The 19,453-nt window shown below is 36.7% G+C and overlaps 2 protein-coding genes across 14 annotated transcripts in view; one reads left to right on the top strand and one right to left on the bottom strand.

Moving 5' to 3' along the window:
* Nucleotides 1-10,158, bottom strand: part of IMMP1L (inner mitochondrial membrane peptidase subunit 1) — a 76,132-nt gene extending 65,974 nt beyond the window's left edge. For 3 of the 12 annotated variants that reach the window (XM_027562766.1, XM_027562754.1, XM_027562755.1), the window contains exons 1-2: nt 10,046-10,158; nt 41-88 (exon numbers count right to left, since the gene is read on the bottom strand). In XM_027562766.1, coding sequence (XP_027418567.1) covers nt 41-88; nt 10,046-10,078 — 81 coding nt within the window. In that variant the 5' untranslated portion in view covers nt 10,079-10,158. Of the gene's footprint in view, nt 1-40; nt 89-10,045 lie in introns of those variants that run through there. The other 9 variants (XM_027562756.1, XM_027562758.1, XM_027562765.1 and 6 more) reach the window with 9 other exon arrangements.
* Nucleotides 10,159-10,234: 76 nt separating this feature from the next.
* ELP4 (elongator acetyltransferase complex subunit 4) overlaps nt 10,235-19,453 on the top strand; it is a 257,476-nt gene continuing 248,257 nt past the window's right edge. For both annotated transcript variants that reach the window (XM_027562744.1, XM_027562743.1), the window contains exons 1-2: nt 10,235-10,523; nt 17,858-17,893. In XM_027562744.1, the coding sequence (XP_027418545.1) occupies nt 10,301-10,523; nt 17,858-17,893 (259 nt within the window). In that variant the 5' untranslated portion in view covers nt 10,235-10,300. The remainder of the gene's footprint in view (nt 10,524-17,857; nt 17,894-19,453) is intronic.

Here is a 19,453-nt window from a genome sequence, read left to right as displayed (position 1 = left end):
ATCAACATGCTTTAAACAACAACAACTAAGTCCTACCTACCCACAAGGAATTTCCATCAGGATTCTTTCCAGTTAGGGTAAAGATTTGCTAAAAAAACAAAATAATAAAAAAGTCCATTTTAGTTATCTATATTATTCAACTGATCATATATCAACACAAATGAACAACTAAAGATCACCAACATTTAAGAAAATCACAAGAATGAAAAAGAAGGCCCATGATGAAACACAGAACAAGTAACTCTGGAGAAATCAGAGGTAATTCATGTAGGAAAAGAAAATAATTGTATTTAACACCTTTAGAGATATTAGGTAAGATATTGTATTTAAGAGACAATGGGTATATAAAAGAGCAGAATTAAAAGAACAAAGATGAGAATTTAAAGAAATTTAAAACAATGCCAGTGCACCACCACCTTCCCCATATATACAAAAAACATAAAATTTGAAACCAAAGTTGAAGAAATACAGAAAAATAACCCAAAGAGGGTAATGATCTCTCTAAAATGTTATAGGAAAACACTACTTTCTCCCATCCAAAAAACACACATACACACACACACATAAGGAAAAACAATGCAAAGGATCCAGAGAACAGCAGGTGAAGAAAAATAAATAGATCCTTAGACACGTCTTTGATGTAGAGCAGAGGTTGTGAGACTAGGGCCCAATAAACCAAATCCTGCTCACTCTATTTTAGCAAATAAGGTTTTACTGGAACACAGTCATGTTCATTTATTTATATATTGTCTAAAGTTGCTTTTTTGCTACAACCACAGTGCTAAGTAGTTGCAACAAGGACCATATGATCTGCAAAGCCTGAAATAATTACTATTTGGTTTTCATAGAAAAATTTTGCTAAATATTGATTTAGAGTTATATAGCAGCAACTTGGTAAAAAGTAGCTTTTAAATTTAAATAATTAAAACAAAATTAAAAATTCAGCTCTCAGTCATAGCAGCCACATTACCAGTATTCAAACATCAAATGTATTTAATGGCTATTATACCGGTCAGTGTAGATATACAATATTTCCATCAACACAGGAAGCGGTACCTGGCAGGGTTTACCTGGAAATTATTATAGACCACTACAGCTATATTTTAATTCTTGCTTCTAAAAGTGCTACAATCAAGGGGCAGGCAGTCAAGATGGTGAAACACGTCACAGAATTCATGTCTCCTCACAAGTACATCAAGGATACGTCTACAAACGGAAATTTCTCACAGAGCACCTGCTGAACATTAATGGAAGACTTCGGATACCTAACAGGACAAGAAAAATCCTTTTCTTGGGTAGGAAACAGACAGACAGACAGAAGGAAGGGATTAAAAAAGAGACCAGCACCCCTGGTGGGAAGCTGAAGGTAAGGAGAGGTTCCTGCACCAAGAAAAATCACCTCATGGTGGGGGAAGTCTGCTGGGACAAAACAGCAACATTAGGGGATCATGGGGGAGCACAAAGGACAGACAGTGGAAGACACCACAAACAAGATGAAAAGTTAACCCTCAGAATGGGAAAAAGTATTCACAAGTGAAGCAAGGGAAAAGAAAACAATCTCCAAAATATACAAACAGCTCATGCAGCTCAACATAAAAAAAAAAAAAAAAATAGGCGGAAGACCTAAATGATATTTCTCCAAAGACAGACAAATAGCCAACAAATACATGAAAAGATATTCAATAACACCAGTCAATACCCAAATCAACTATATTCTTTTCAGTTGAAGATGGAAAAGCTCTATATGATCAGCAAAAACACGATCAAGAGCTGACTGTGGTTCAGGTCATGAACTCCTTATTGCAAAATTCAGGCTCAAATTGAAGAAAATAGGGAAAACCACTAGGCCATTCAGGTATGACCTAAATCAAATTCTACATGACTTCACAGTGGAGGTGACAAGATTAGATCTGGTAGACAGAGTACCTGAAGAACTATGGATGGAGGTTCATAACACTGTACAGAAAGCAGTGATCAAAACCATCCTAAAGAAAAAGAAATGCAGGAAGGCAAAGTGGTTATTTGAGGAAGCTTTACAAATAACTGCGGAAAGAAGAAAAGTGAAAGGCAAGGAAGAAACGGAAAAGATATACCCAACTGAAGGCAGGGTTCCAGAGAACAAAAAGGAGAGACAATAAGGCCTTCTTAAATGAACAATGCAAATATACAGAGAAAAACAACAGAATGGGGAAGACTAGAAATCTCTTCAAGAAAACTGGAGAAATCAAGGGAACATTTCATGCAGAGATGGGCCTCATAAAGGACAGAAATGGCAAGGACCTAAAAGAAGCAGAAGACATTAAGAACAGATGGCAAGAATACACAGAAGAACTATGCAAAAAAGGTCTCAATGACCTGGATAACCACAGCAGTGTGGTCACTCACCTAGAGCTGGACATCCTAGAGTGTGAAGTCAAGTGGGCCTCAGGAAGCACTATTACAAACAAAGCTAGTGGAAGTGACGGAATTCCGGCTGAGTTATTTAAAACCCTAAAAGATGATGCTGTGAAAGTGCTGCACTCAATAAGTCAAGATTGGAAAAGGTCAGTTTTCATTCCAATTTCAAAAAAGGGTAATGCCAAAGACTGATCAAACTACCCTACAGTTGCCCTCATTTCACATGCTAGCAAAGTTATGCCCAAAATCCTTCAAGCAAAGTTTCAGTAGTACATGAACTGAGAATGTCCAGAGGTACAAGCTGGATTTAGAAAAGGCTGAGGAAGAGATCAAATTGCAACATTCCTTAGATCATGGAGAAAGAAAGAGAATTTCAGAAAAACATCTACTTCTGCTACACTGACTACACTAAAGCTTTTGACTGTGTAGATCACAACAAACCAAGGAAAGTTCTAAAAGATGGAAGTACCAGAACACCTTACCTGTCTCCTAAGAAACCTGTCATCGGGTCAAGAAGCAACAGTTAAAACCGGACATGGAACAGCTGACTGGTTCAAAGCTGGGAAAGCAGTACAAGGCTATATATTGTCACCCTGCTTATTTAACTTCCATGAAGGGTATATCATGCAAAATGCTGGGCTGTATGAATCCCAAGCCGGAACCAAGACTGCCAGGAGAAATATCAATAACCTCAGATATGCAGATGATACCACTCCAACGGGAGAAAATGAAGAGGAACGAAGAGCTTCTTTAAAACTCAACATTCAAAAAACTAAGAACATGGCATCTGGTCCCATCACTTCATGGAAAATAGATGGGGAAACAGTGGAAACAGTGACAGACTTCATTTTGGGGGGCTCCAAAATCACTGCAGATGGTGAGTGCAGCCATGAAACTAAAAGATGTCTGCTCCTTGGAAGAAAAGATATGACCAACCTAGACAGCATATTAAAAGGCAGAGACATTACTTTGCCAACAAAGGTCCGTCTAGTCAAAGCTATGATTTTTCCAGAAGTCACGTATGGATGTGAGAATTGGACTATTAAGAAAGCTGAGTGCTGAAGAATTGATGCTTCTGAACTGTGATGTTGAAGACTCTTGAGAGTCCCTTGGACTGCAAGGAGATCCAACCAGTCCATCCTAAAGGAAATCACTCCTGAATAGTCACTGGAAGGACTGAGGCTGAAGCTGAAACTCCAATACTTCACCCACCTGATGCAAAGAACTGATTCATTAGAAAAGACTCTGATTCTGGGAAAGATTGAAGGTGGGAGGAGAAGGGGACGACAGAAGATGAGACGGTTGGATGGCATCACCAACTCAATGGACGTGAGTTTGAGTAAACTCCTGGAGTTGGTGATGGACAGGGAGGCTTGGTGTGCTGCAGTCCATGGGACAGCAAAGAGTCAAACATGACTGAATTGAACTGAAAGAGCCTCTTGATGAGTATGAAAGAGGACAGTGAAAAAGATGGTTTGAAACTTAACATTCAAAAATTAAGATCTGGCATCCAGTTCCATCATTTCATGACAAATAGAAGGGGGAAAAGTGGAAGCAACGGGTTTATTTTCTTGGGCTCCAAAGTCACTCAGATGGTGACTGCAATCATGAGATTAAAAGATGCTATGCCTTAGAAGAAAAGTTATGACAAACCTGCACAGTGTATTAAAAAGCAGAGGCATCACTTTGCCAACAAATGTCTATATAGTCACAGCTATGGTTTTTCCAGTGGTCATGCACAGATGTGAGAGTTGGACCATAAAGAAGACTGAGCACTGAAGAATTGATGCTTTTCAATTGTGGTGCTGGAGAAGACTCTGTAGAGTCCCCTGGACTGGAAGGAGACCAAACCAATCAATCCTAAAGGAAATCAGATCTGAATATTCATTGGAAGGTTTGATGCTGAAGCTCCAATACTTGGACCACCTGATGCAAAAAGCTGACTCAATGGAAAAGACCTTGATGGTAGAAAAAATTGAAGGCAAAAGAAAGAGGGGGCAGCAGAGGATGGTTAGACAGCATCACAGACTGAAAGGACACGAATTTGAGCAAACTCTGGGAAATAGTGGAGGACTGAGGCTTGGCATGCTGCAGTCCATGGGGTCTCAAAGAGCTGGACAGGACTGAGCAACTGACTAACAACAACAGATGCTAAGAGTATGACTTTTGTATATTTTGGATAACAGCCCTTTATCAAGTGTGTCCTCGCAATTATCTTCTCCCAGTCTGTGGCATGTCTTCTCATTCTCTTGATACTGTCCTTCCCACAGCAGAAGTTTTTAATTTTAATGAAGTCCAACCTATCTACTCCTTCTTTTACAGATGATGTCTTTGGTGTATCTAAAAAGTCATTGCCATCCCCAAGGTAAGCTACATTTTCTCTGATGTTATCCTACATGAGTTTTATAGTTTATTTTACATGTATGTATGTGATTCATTTTGAGTTAATTTTTCTGAAGTAAAGTCTGTGTCAAGATTTATTTACTTATTTATTTTTGCATGTATATGACTGACTGCTACAAAGCAAAGACTATCTTTGCTCCACTGTGTTGCTTTTGCTCATTTTGTCTCAGATCAGTTCACTATATTCATGTGGGTCTATTTCTGGATTCTGTATGCTGCTCCACTAATACTTTACAGTAAGTCTTGAAGTCAGGTAGTGTCAGTACTACATCTCTGTTCTTCAATATTGTGTTTGCTATTCTAGATCTTCTGTCTTTCTGTATAAACTATAGAACCAGTCTGTTAATATCCATGATATAACATGCTGGGATTTTAACTGGGACTGCATGAAATCTACGAATCAATTATGGAAGAACTGACACTGAAAATATTGAGTCATCTATCTATGAACATTATCCATCAGAGGGCAGACAAAATGGAAACCACAATTTCAGAAAACTAACCAAACTGATCACTTGGATCACAGCCTTGTCTAAGTCAATGAAATATGAGCCTTGCTGTGCAGGGCCATGCAAGACAGGTCACGGTATAGAGTTCTCACAAAACGTGGTCCACTGGAGATGGGAATGACAAACCACTTCAGTATTCTTGCCTTGAGAACCCCATGAACAGTATGAAAAGGCAAAAAGATAGGATACTGAAAAATGAACTCCCCAGGTGCACAATATGCTAAGGGAGAAGGATAGAGAAATATCTATAGAAAGAATAAAGAGACGGAGCCAAAGCAAAAACAATGCACAGTTGTGTATATGGCTGCTAACAGAAGTCAAGCCTGATGCTATAACGACCAATATTGCATAGGAACCTGGAATACTTATCACAGTAAGTTGGAAGTGGTCAAACAGGAAATGGCAAGAATGAATATTGACATTTTAGGGATCACTGAACTAAAATGAACTGGAATGAGCAAATGGACCAATTTAACTCATATGACCATTATATCTACCACCCTGGGCAAGAATCTCTTAGAAGAAATGGAGCAGCCCTCATAGTCAACAAGAGAGTACAAACTGCAGTACTTGGGTGCAGTCTCAAAAATGACAGAATGATCTGTTCGTTTCCAAAGCAAATCATTCAATATCACAGTAATCCAGTCTATGTCCCAACCACTAAAGCCAAAGAAGCTGAAACTGAACGGTTCTATGATGACTTACAAGACGTTCTAGAACTAACACCAAAAATAGATGTCCTTTTCATCACAGGGGACTGGAATGCCAACATAGGAAGTCAAGAGATACCTGGAGTAACAGGCAAATTTAGCTTTGGAGTAGAAAATGAAGCAGGAAAAAGGCTAACAGAGTTTTGCCAAGAGAATGCACAGGTCATAGCAAACACCCTCTTCAAACAACACAAGAGACAACTCTACACATGAACATCACCAGATGGTCAACACCAAAATCAGATTGATTATACTCTTTGTAGTCAAAGATGGAGAAGCTATATACAGTCAGCAAAAATAAGACCAGGAGCTGCCAGTAGCTCAGATCATGAACTCCTTATTGCCATATTCAGACTTATATTGAAGAAAGTGGGGAAACCACCAGACGATTCGGGTATGACCTAAATCATTTGATGATTTACTGCAAGTGACAAATAGATTCAAGGGATTAGATCTGATAGACAGAATGCCTGAAGAGCTATGGCAGAGGTTCATGACATTGTACAGGAGGCGATGATCAAGACCATCCCCAAGAAGAAACACATAAAGGCAAAATGGTTATCTGAGGAGGCCTTACAAATAGCTGAGAAAAGAAAAGAAGTGAAAGGCAAATGATAAAAGGAGAGATGATTCCACCTGATTGCAGAGTTCCAAGAAAAGCGAGGAGAGGTAAGAAAGCCTTTCTCAGTGATTAATGCAAAGAAATAGAAGATAACAATAGAATGGGAAAGACTAGAGATCTCTTGAAGAAAATTAAGAGATACCAAGGAAACATGTCACACAAAAATGGGCACCATAAGGGACAGAAATGGTATGGACCTAACAGAAGCAGAAGATATTAAGAAGAGGTGGCAAGACACACAAAACAACTACACAAAAAAGATCATCATGACCCAGATAACCATGATGGTGTGATCACTCACCTAGAGCCAGACATCCTGGAATGACAAGTCAAGTGGGCCTTAGGATGCATCACTATGAACAAAGCTAGTGGAGGTGATGGAATTCCAGCTGAGCTATTTCAAATTCTAAAAGATGAGGCTGTGCAAGTGCTGCACTCAATATGCCAGTAAATTTGGAAAACTCAGTAATGGCCAAAGGACTGGAAAAGGTCAGTCTTCATTCCAATCCCAAAGAAACATAATTCCAAAGAATGCTGAAACTACCACATAATTGCACTCATCTCACATGCTAGCAAAGTAATGTTCAAAATTCTCCAAGCCAAGCTTCAACAGTACATGATCAGAGAACTTCCACATGTTCAAGCTGGATTTAGAAAATGCAGAGGAACCAGAGATCAAATTGCCAACAACTGTTGATCATTGAAAAAGCAAGAGAGTTCAAGAAAAACATCTACTTCTGCTTTATTGACTATGCCAAAGCCTTTGAATGTGTGAATCACTAATGGAAAATTCTTAAAGAGATGGGAATACCAGACCACCTGACCTGCCTGAGAAATCTGTATGCAGGTCAAGAAGCAACAGTTAGAAACGGACAGGGAACAACAGACTGGTTCCAAATTGGGAAAGGAGTATGTCAAGGCTGTATACTGTCACCGTGCTTATTTAACTTACATGCAGAGTACATCATGAGAAACGCTGGGCTGGAGGAAGCACAAGCTGGAATCAAGACTGCCAGGAGAAATATCAATAACCTCAGGTATGCAGATGACACCACACTTACGGCAGAAAGTGAAGAGGAACTAAAGAGTCTCTTCATGAAGGTGAAAGAGGAGTAAAAAAGCTGACTTAAAGCTCAACCTTTAGAAAACTAAGATTATGGCATCAGGTCCCATCACTTCATGGCAAATAGGTGGGGAAACAGCAGAAACAGTGACAGATTTTATTTTCTTGCACTCCAAAATCACAACAGATGGTGACTGCAGCCATGAAACTAAAAGACCCTTGCTCCTTGGGAGAAAAGCTATGACCATCCTAGACAACATATTAAAAAGCAGAGACATTACTTTGCCAACAAAGGTCTATCTAGTCAAAGCTATGGTTTTTCCAGTAGTCATGTACAGATGTGAGAGTTGGACTATAGAGAAAACTGAGCACCTTAGAATTGATGCTTTTGAAGTGTGGTGTTGGAGAAGACTCTTCAGAGTCCCTTGGACAGCAAGGAGATCCAGCCAGTCCACCCTAAAGGAAATCAGTCCTGAATATTCATTGGAAGGAATGAGGCTGAAGCTGAAACTCCAATACTTTGGTCATCTGATGCAAGGAACTGACTCTTAGAAAAGATCCTAATGCTGGGAAAGATTGAAGGCGAGAGAAGGGGACGACAGAGGATGAGATGTTTGGATGGCATCACTGACTCAATGGACGCGAGTGTGAGTACACTCCAGGAGTTGGTGATGGACAGGGAGGCCTGGCGTGCTGTAGTCCATTGGGTCGCAAAGAGTCCGACATGACTGAGCAACTGAACTGAACTGATGATAATGTTGTACCAAGATTATATGTTAACTTCAGGAATGCATTGATGCACATCTTCCTGGATTGTAGTTAAAGCTGAAAAACAATTTTTCACTTTAGAAATCTAAAGGCTGAAGTAAATAGAGTGGAAAACAAGCGAATATGTAGTAAATAAATCCACAGAATTTCAATATTTGTGTACTTCAAAGTTTTTAGAGCAGCAAAACTGTCTAAGAAGTTCCTATTTGTTATTAGAGTGCTTTGTCACTTTCTGTTTTGGTCTTCTTGAGTACTTACTACAGGACAATATTAACATATATTGTTCACTGTGATCATTTTAACTGATATGTTGTTATCTATGTGTTAATCTTATCTCCTCCAAATGAGAACAGGTTTTTTTTACTTTGCCCTAAAATGACAAGTTTAGGTCCAAGCAGATAGTAAACCCTGGCTACTTACTGAATGATTTGGCATCACAGAATTATACTGGTGAGACTCTAAATGAAAGCACCTAAAGCCTGATCAAGCTTTCCAGTTGATATATGGTTAAACTGCAACGCTTTTTTTTTTTCTCAACATTTTTCTTTAAAAAACAAAAATCTGCCCAAATGAAAAACTGGAGTCACTATGCAGCAATATAATCTCAAAGAGAATCAGCCAAAAAGTTTTTACAGGTCACTGAGATTTAAAACAATTCAATGGCAAGTTTCCATGAAGTTTTGATGAATTTTATTAGCATCATAGATCACTGTCAAAACCACCAATTAGTATTAGAGCAAGCATAACTTGGGACTCTTTTAGTTTACACATTTGTCAATCATGAACGTCTTCAAAGATTACTTACTCCAACCCCCTACTCCACGCCCAGCTCAAAATTGTGAAAACAAAATTTAAATCCAAGGATTCATGGCTTTTTCCCAAAATCTAGGTTACATGTAAAATTCATATTCTAATAATCTCTGGATTCAGAGTTCACAGATCACTTGAAAAAGAAAGCACATACACATCTAATTCTTACCAGTTTTTCGGGTTAAAAAAAAAAAAAAACTAAAGTATTATGTTATTTGCAGCTGCCTTAACAGCAAACGACAATTAAATGTGTGAACAAGGTTGTCAGAATAACACTTATCATTCACACCACTTATGGAAAGGCGCTCTAAGACTTTCAGAAGCACTAATTAAAATTAACGAAAGCAACTTACGGGGACGTGTCAAGAAAGGTACAGTTTGTCATCTGTTGTTTGAAACAGAGGGAAACCAAAAAACCTCAAAGCTCAAGAGTTTTTACTCTAATGTCTAAATCCAACCCAGCTGCCACCGGCACTGAGGAACCGAGCCCAGGGCTCAACAACCTACTCATTAAGGTAAGAGTTTCAATCCCTTCCATGTTACCCAACTACTTAGAAAAAGACCGGAAGAGGATGCCGGAGGGAATTTTCTTTCAGAAATCAGAAAAGGCCTGGGGTGGGGGGCGGTATCCTGTTTACTACAGAGAGGAGGAAAGTGCAGGAGGAAAGTTGCTTGATATACCCCATCACCAGCCTTTTTTTTTTTTTAACTCAACGTGAATGAAGACACTCAAAACGAGAAGAACGTTAATGATATTACCCACCTCAAGCCCCAAAGAACCCAGGAAGACTCTCATCCAGGACTCAGGTGGCTCTTTCTCACCTGGGCCTTGCAGAAGTCGGCCGTCCTGACGTAAATGCACTTTTCAGCAATACGCCTTCCAATTGGTTGACTCTAGAGGGAACCCTCAGTCCTATTGGCTTCAAGAGTCGAGGAGGCGGGAGTTTGGGGCTGACTGTGACAGGCCCGCGGCTTAAGCTCCCAGAGTTCTCATTGGGTCAACGCGAGAAGCCCCAAGATGGCGGCAGCAGGCACCTGCGGCACCGGCACCCGGAGTACTGGGTCTATGGTGGCGGCGGCCAGCACGAACAACGTCACTAGCTTCCAGCGGAGGGGTCCCAGAGCCAGCGGTGCCGACAGCGGCTGCTCTCGACTGGTGTCCATCGCGGGGACACGGCCGTCGGTGCGGAATGGACAGCTGCTGGTATCAACCGGGCTGCCAGCCCTGGACCAGCTCCTAGGTCGGTTCAGAACGGAGATCTGGGCTCAGCAGAGGGAAAAGAGGGAGGGGACCTGCCGGGTTAGACACCCTGACCCCACATGTCTCTCACCTCTCAGCATTCGGACTTGGAGAGAATGGCCCAGTCTGATGGAGGGGAGGAAGGGTTGCATGGAGACTTTAAATGCTGTTAATCAGATCTGGTTTTGTGCTCCCACTTTCTACTTTGGTGCCCACCAGCCTTTTTCTCGTTTATGACAGGAAACCTACATGCTTTTTACCCTTTCGTGCATTCCTAGTCAAGGGGAATCAGAGACGATTTGGCATTCATCTAGAATCCCGTCCCGGTCTTTGAATGTACCCCTTACGTGAATCCCAGATAGTCCATGGTTTGGGCTAACCTACAGAAGTTTGTATCACTTGAGACTGATGGGAATCAATAGAAAATGCTGAAAAAAGTAACTTCCCCTCTTTCGCCTCCTGACTGCTTATCTCCTGGTTCTCAATCTTTAAACTAATCATATTGACTTTAAAAGAATGTATGTTAAAAGCTTAGATGGATCCAAGTAATGAAAGCCTGTCTTTGACCTTAACAGATGTACCCAGTATCTGCGTTAAATATATGTATGTTTGTTTTTGTTATTTTTTCTCTATATATTTTGCTTCCCAGAGTTACATCTCAAACGATGTTTAAAATTATTTTATATTTTAACGAGAAAAAGAAGTCCAGATTTTAGGCTTTCCAAAATCTCTGGAATTTTTCTTGAGAAGGCTTGCTAAAGAATATGCTTAATAACCATTATGTTGAAAAGACTGAACAGATTAAATAGGTAAGACAAAGCTGCTGTGATAATAAAGCTTGTAAAGTAGTTAATTCCTATCAGAATGCTACTTTACTAAAATTGGTCCATGTTTGTATTTCATGATTTTATTATTATAGGGTGAGATGTGTCAGTTAAGCCTTGTACACTTTCATAAAATATTACAAATGCCATTGTTCTTGTACTTCCCTTGTCATTTTCACTCTGTAATTTTTTTCCCCACAGGTAGACTTTTGAGATAGGTTTAGCAATAGAAAGGCTATTGAGAAAGAGTATGGCTTCTTACCTCTGTTACTTTATGACCATAACTGGATCCTGGTTATTTCTACATAAATTTAAATAATAAATTTGAATGATTTCCCTTAATTGTTTCAACTCTGTTGCCTTGCATTGTACTGTAAACAGAAATGATTGAAAATATCTAGTTAGCAAATATTTATCTCACTTTTTTTCCCTTGTGAGTTTAATTTGGTGTCATCTTGTATTTAAATGTAAAACTTGGAGGCTGTTCCTAGTCCTTTATATATATATATATGTATTTTTTTTTTTTTTTTGGTAACTCAATGGAAATATGTAACTTCATTCACTGATCCTGAAACTCTCCAAACAAAAAGGTCACATATTCTAACATTACATCTTCAGTTCCTCATTAGAATAACAAAATGTAACTAGCACAGTACCTGGTACTTATAGATTCTAAATAAGTTCTTGGTTTAAAGAAAAATAATGTGTAGGAAAAAGCGTGCACAGATTATGAAACATGTAGGATGGAATTATGTATTTGAGCTCTAAAATCAGACTCGGCGATTAACTGACATGAATAGAGTCACAAAACTAGTGACGGTCTGGCTGATCTTCAGGCTCCACATTTAATGCTCTGCACTATGCTGCAATTGCTTCCAATTTTTGAGAACTCTTTTCAGGTGTTTTTAACCATTTATTGACTCTAAGCCTAAAGATTTAACTGTGTAGCCTCTTAAAGCACCCACCAGAAAGGTGACCCAAAGCACCTTCCTTGTGTTTTTTTTACAGTGATATAAACTTGAACTGTAATTTTAAATTTCTTCAGATTTGCTTGAAGTTGGGGAATCTATTTATTTGACTCTAACCAGCTTATGCTAAAAATTAGTGTTCATTAAAATGATTGAAGTAAATATCAGTTTGGGGATATTTTGAAATATATTTTGCACATATACAGTTAATTCTCAATTGCACAGAAGTTGAAGACATTCTTATAATAGGAGTTACTACATTTGGAATAATAAAATGTCCAGAAATATTTTAGTTGTTAACTTCCTAATGGCATTTTTATATTTTGATTTTCTATTTTCTGTGGCCCTTTGGAGCAAACCCTATACATGTGTTAATCATTAAACCATTGTTTGAAAGTGAAACATTTGGCTGCTAATGTGTATACATAAAAGTAAAAGCAATTCAGATTATACTGTAGTTCTGAAATGTTATCTGACTCAAGATTGTGACAAGTCTAATATAATCTTAGAGTAATAAAATGTAATGATAATAGGATGCTGTGACATCAGAATGATGAAATTATACTGTGACATTGTTGTTGCCTAAATATATTCTGTAGTTACTGCTTAACAAGTAAATATTGCATTGTTGCTGACATACACTGCAGTGATATTTTACTACTGCCATTGTGACATTATTGTAATTTTAAGAGTAGATGCAAAATATATTTGAAAGGCGTAAAATAGACAAATTGAATGTTAGTTATTTGACGATATACTAATATTTCCATTGCTTACTCCAAAGTGTTTTATAAATTTGAGACGTTTCTATTACTGCGTCTTAACTTTCATGATCTAATTGTATTAAATACTTTTATTCTTTATTTTATTGTTGGATATCGATTTATATTTCCCAAGTTGACTAATTTACATTCTGGGATTTCCTAACTCAGTTTCTCAACTGTCCCTTTCCAGAACATTTATGTTGTTATTTGAGGACACTGTGTGTAAATACTTCATTTTTCTTCTTCCAAGAATTTCCAAGGAGATTATATAGTAGATAAAAGATTCTGGCAGAATTTCTCTTTTCCTTGAATATAAAATAGTTGATTTTAGGACCATATTGACTAACGTAGAGAAATTATCTCCCAGGCTCATCCTTCAAAAACATATTTGAAGGACAGATGACTTCTCGGCTTTAACTGGATTAAACTCTGTGGTGTTCAGAATTTATTAAATTTTGACAGACGAGTGGAAATAGGAATTGGGGTAAATAATAATCCAGGAAGACTGCCCTGAAGAAGCTTGAGGGTAGCTACCATTTTCAACATTGCCTTGAAAAAGTAAATACTGGTGGGCATAGTCCTTTCCTCCTCTAGATTTTAATCTGGCTTCCCTGATAACTCAGCGGGTAAAGTATCCACCCGTAATGCCGGAGACACAGGAGAAGCGTGTTCGATCCCTGGATTGGGAAGATCCTCTGGAGAAGGAAATGGCAACCCGCACCAATATTCTTGCCAGGAGAATCCCATGGACAGAAGAGTCTATTGGGCTACAGGCTATGGAGTCTCAAAGAATTGAATACCACTAAGCACACACACATCTTAATCTGGAGTATGGGATGATATACATTAAGCTTGGGCTGTTTATTTAGTATAATCCCGGTTGTGATATTTTAACAATTGGTACCTGTACGTTTAAAGCAAATGCCATTCATTCCTTTGCAAAATTGTTTCATAAAATTTAATCAGCAGAGCCATTCTCGTTGTTGATGGCTTTTCTGTTTTGATTCCCATGTTTGCCAAGCCAATAACTGATAACCAAGAGTTGTTAGGATGTTTCTTACCTATAAAAAGTAGACTTGTTAATCATATAACTGCAACTTAATTTGAAGTGTGGCATTAATTAGGTAGTTAAGGATATTGCTATGAATGAAGGATATGGCTGTTACATTGCATTTTCCCTTCAGTGGCTTTAAGATGCCTGTTTTGCTTCTATAATTTTAAGCAAAACTACTGATTTATAGAGAGCATTGAAAAGAACTAGGATGAAAGACTTCTCTTTCCTAATTTTTATTTCTCTTCCCTTTTACTTAAACTTTAACTTTGAAAAAGGAGTTGCCCTTATTGTAAAACAAGATATCACTTATGGACCTTCATATTCTAATATATTAATTTGACCTTGTTTACCCTAAATGTATAGCTTAATTAGAGATTTGTTTTGGGAACTGTGTAGGGATTGAATTTTCTCCCTTTAAATTAATATATCATTGTCTAACTATTCACGTGATTTTTAAAAAAAAAATCTTTCCTTCGTATTTAAAAAAGTTAAAAAATAGATATTGACACTTAAAATCTTAAATCTTCTAGTGTTTCTTAAGCTTTTATATTTTTTCTAGTTTTAAGACAAAATACTGTCACTTTTTTAAAATGTAAAAGCTTGATGAATTTTATACTTTAAGACCTCACTTGAAAAGTATTTTCAAGGTTTCAAACTTGTGTAAACTTACGAGTTGATAAAATATTCTCCCATATTTTTTTAGTAAGCTGGGGATGAGCTTAAATATACTTCTTAAAGTGGTCTAGAGGTAAAACCAAAAATTTATTTTTTTAGTGACCTAGAATATTGGCGGTTTATCTGATATGATTAAAGGGAAGACGAGGCATTGAACAAGACCATTTTTGACTTCTTTGTGTGTGTGTCCACCTGCGCAATGTATCATACTTAATTGGGAAACTATTTCTTGATCTGTTCTCATTATTTTGCTATGAATATCATTCACAAAAAGCATTTATTTCTCTGAGTATTCCACTTGGAGGCCTTATATGAATTCCTAAGACAAGTTCTTACTTACGCTGTTACTTACCTGTCAGACATTTTAATGTACTATTGGGAAATGATATTTCTGTTTTAATTAGGAACTATTAGTGTGAAATCTGTGCTGCTCTTGAAATTGCTAATGAATTGCTGAATTTAAAAATGTATTGAAAGCTAACTTTTGTTGAATATATCATGTCAAGCATCTTGTGTTTAGCCGGTTAAGCTTTTCAATTTTGAGTAGGGAGAATGACTGCTAACTTATTAAAATTTCCTCTAGTTTAAAATATAGCTAGAATCTCAGTATATTAAGTGAGATATTTCACAATACCTTATACAGAGTATTTGGGGAAATGTGGTCTTACACACAGTAAAATGAAGTTTGGAAGAATATAGGAACTTTACAGCTATATGCTGGTGTGTATGGTCATGTCAAAATCACTTTACCTCATATACATAGAATAAAAGCTTGATTTATAAATAATAAGGTGGCTTCTTCTTATTTCCCATGACTAACCTTCCAAATGACCAGCTTTACTAGGGCCAATTCAAATTTGAGTCTAGTGAATTTATATAATATAGCCCGTTAGAAAAAAAGTAAGTTGCCTTTTTGTAAGAGAAGCCCAATAGAATATTAATTTGGCTGATAAAAATTATTAAAATGTCCTCATATTATCTTGTTTTAAGTAATGTTTACATTTTCCAAACATAAAAATTTTCCATATATAATTTTAGTATATGTGATATTTAAAACTTTTGTTTCCTGAATTATCAGAAACAGTGGATTGTTCAACTCAGGCGGAAAACTACCTTCATAGTATAGTCTGATTTGCTGTTTACTGTTAATATAGTAATACAATTAATACTGATAATACATTTATCAAATAAGCTATTTCCTGTATCATGTATTGATTGTTTCTAATCAGAAAATAATTGCCAGAACGGTGAGAGTAGCTCTTACTGTACTTCTTTGGGCAAGACACCTGAGCAAGATATCATATCATTCAATTGGAGAACTATGTCTTGATCAGTTCTCGTTATTTCACTGTGAATATCATTCACAAAAAATATCTACTTCTCTAAATATTCCACTTGGAGGCCTTATATAAATTCCTAATTTGAGAAGACATGACTATAGACCCAAAGAAGTTTAGATAACAAATCTAAATCCTTCCTGTAAAGATTAAGTTATGGAAAAAAACAGCTAATTTTTTTTATAGTAGACTAGACTAGAAACTTGGAATATTGTTATGTGCCTGTATTATTTCATCTCAAATACACAAAATGATAATTGCTAGCTAAATATTCTTACATGTGAGGAAAAATAGTGAAGAGTTGGGAAGTATGATTTAAAATATTTAAAATGGATTAAAAAATTAATATTGGTCTATATGTAGCACAAACTGTAAAACTAAATATTTACTCTTCTCCCGAAGAGAACCTTTTTGCTCTCATCTTTTATGGTTGTTATCATCACATATATTTCAGTTTATGTTAAACTTTTAGTTTAACCAACATTTGAAGTTATCCTGTATAGTCTGGTATGGCTTTAAATGCTAAAATGAAGGAATTATCTCATTATCTCAATGTGAAGTTAAAATACATACTTAATTCTATAACATGACCATTTAAAATATGTAAATGTATTTGTTCCTTTTAAAAATTGTTTTCTAACAATTTTGAATCCTCTGTTTGTAGTCATAAAGTCCTCAAATGTTGGATTGTATTAAGTGTGCAGGCAGCTTAACAAATTTCAGATTCTTTGAAACATAACAGTTATTTATGCTTATTTGCAAGGCAAAAAATAAACACTGTCATGAATTTTTCATACTAAGTTTTTCTATGTATTGTTTGTCACTATAAAACTTTTTGGGAAGAGATTCTTCATTATATTTTAAATGTTTCACAATTTTGTAAACAAAAAACGCTAGTAATATTGTCTTCAGTTGTCCAACAATTTTTAGTTTCTTTTTAAATTAATTATACTTTAAATTCATTTGATTCTTTGTGTATACATTTTTAAATTTTTAAGTGAACTTGTTAGCATTTGCACAAATGGTTTTACAGACAAAGTATCAGTTGTCAAGTGGTTGAATGTCTATCTTTCTGATGTTCTAGTTTCTTAAAACTTGATTTTAAATTGATTTTTAATAAAGCTCTATTTCAGTTATATATTTATGATCATATTACCCTAATTCAAATATAATAGCATTTTCTAAATATATTTAGAGTGTGTTCAGATTCTGTGTGTGTTAATAATAATCGGAAAAGAATTCGTTTTAACTGTCAGGTTTTTTTCTCCAAGGTTTGTTAAATTTGAGAATAAAAATTAAAATGAAATTTCTGTTGTAATAACCTTTCTTTCTGTGTTGTACTTTTGTTGTAGTTAAGTTCCTTTGCACGTTTGGGTCTCAGCTATTGAGCTAATTTATTAAGAAGTGCTAAATATAACATTCAAGGAATGCTTAGCCGGCTGTGTTGAATGCTGCATGGTCCTATCACAGGAGAAAGGAGGATAGTACAGTATATTATGAAAGTAATTGTAATGTGTAGTGTATAATTACATATAGTATGTAATTATTTCATAATAGCACCTTAAGCCAAGTATTGCAAAGGTAATTAAAATGTTGTTCTCAACTACAGTTTTGAAGTTACTGAAGTACCTGTCCTTGATAATGCCTAACTTTTATGCTAAAGATAATATGAAAAGGTAGATTAATTTGTTCTTCATTTTGTTTCATTTCCAGGTGGAGGTTTGGCCGTTGGAACAGTTCTTCTAATTGGTTAGTATAGCATACATACTTGGCTCTTCCCAATCATAGTTTTATGTTGTGCGTAATGATTTTATGGGTTTGTCTGTTCTGAGATTAATTCTATAACACTCTTCAAGAGTTAAGGTAAATTAAAGAGGAATTGCCTTATGTTTAATTTACTGATTTAGAAAAATACATGTGAAAATATAGCTCTTGTAATTAAAAAGTGTTCACAGTGCCTTGTCTTCCATTTGTTTTAAAAAGATGAAAATAATGCCAATAGATTTTTTGGGAGAATCTCAGTATTTAGAGTGGGATTGTTACAGTGACTTATTTGATAATTGGATGTACACATAAGCCCATTGTATATATCACAGATTTTTACCTTGTCTTCTTATTCAGAGAAAAATGACAAGGATAAATCACATTTTTGTTCATCTTTAAACCTTCCATAAGTCTTACTTAAAAATACATACATAACCCAATTTACCTTTCTTTTACGTTTAGATCACAGAATGTCGGAATTGAAATAAATCTTGACAGTTACGTTATCCAGGTTCCCACCTGGCCATGAAACACTTTTCAGATACCAAACACCATTTAAGTACAGATGATCTAGTTTAACAGCCTTCCCTGGTGGTTCAGACAGTAAAGAATCTGCCTGCAATGTGGCAGACTCAGGTTGGATACCTGGGTTGGGAAGATTCCCTGGAGAAGGAAATGGCAACCCACTCCAGTATTCTTGTCTGGAAAATCCCAAGGATGGAAGAGCCTGGCTACAGACCATGGCATCTCAAACGAGCTGGACACAACTGAACGACTTCACTTTGACTTTATCTACTTTAAAGGGCTCACTACTTCACCAGGCAAACCTTTGTTATTTGAAAATGTATGATTCACTAGAAAGTTCTTTATGTTAATGTTTAATTTGTATGCCTGTGATGAGTTTGTTGTTCCTAGTTTCTTGTCCTCTAATACTCTTTCACCTGACACTTAAAATATTTTAAAATAACAATTTAATCACCTCAAATCTTCTCCAGACTAAATAGACATAGTTTCTTAAAATGGATTTTATGCATTGTGGTTGTCACACTGCTCATTCTCCTGGTTATTCTCTTGTCACACCTTCTGCTCTAGCATTCTTTTTGTGCACAGAACTGAATATATGCCAGATTTAGTATACATGCACGTGTGTTCAGTCATGTCCAACTCTTTGTGACCTGCATTGACTGTAGCCCACCGGGCTAGGCTGTCCATGGGATTATTCTAGCAAGAATACTGGGGTGGGTTCCTGTTTCCTCCAGGGTATCTTCACTACCCAGGGATCAAGCCCACATCTGCTGTGACTTCTGCATGGGAAGGCAGATTCTTTACCACTGAGCCACCTGGGAAGGCTGAATTTAGTATGACCTATGCTTAATTCTAGAAGTGGTGGAAACTCAAATATTTCTACCTAAGTAATATACATGGAGGCATTCAGCACCTTGCTGTTTCTACTAAATATATGTTAGGAAAAAAAAAAAACAAACGTGGTCCACTGGAGAATGAAATGGCAAACCACTTCAGTATTCTTGCCTTGGGAACCCCATG

Source organism: Bos indicus x Bos taurus, chromosome 15, assembly GCF_003369695.1.
Source record: "Bos indicus x Bos taurus breed Angus x Brahman F1 hybrid chromosome 15, Bos_hybrid_MaternalHap_v2.0, whole genome shotgun sequence".
NCBI lineage: Eukaryota > Metazoa > Chordata > Mammalia > Artiodactyla > Bovidae > Bos > Bos indicus x Bos taurus.
Note: the sequence above shows the minus strand (reverse complement) of the source record. Positions and strands in the feature narration are given on the sequence as shown.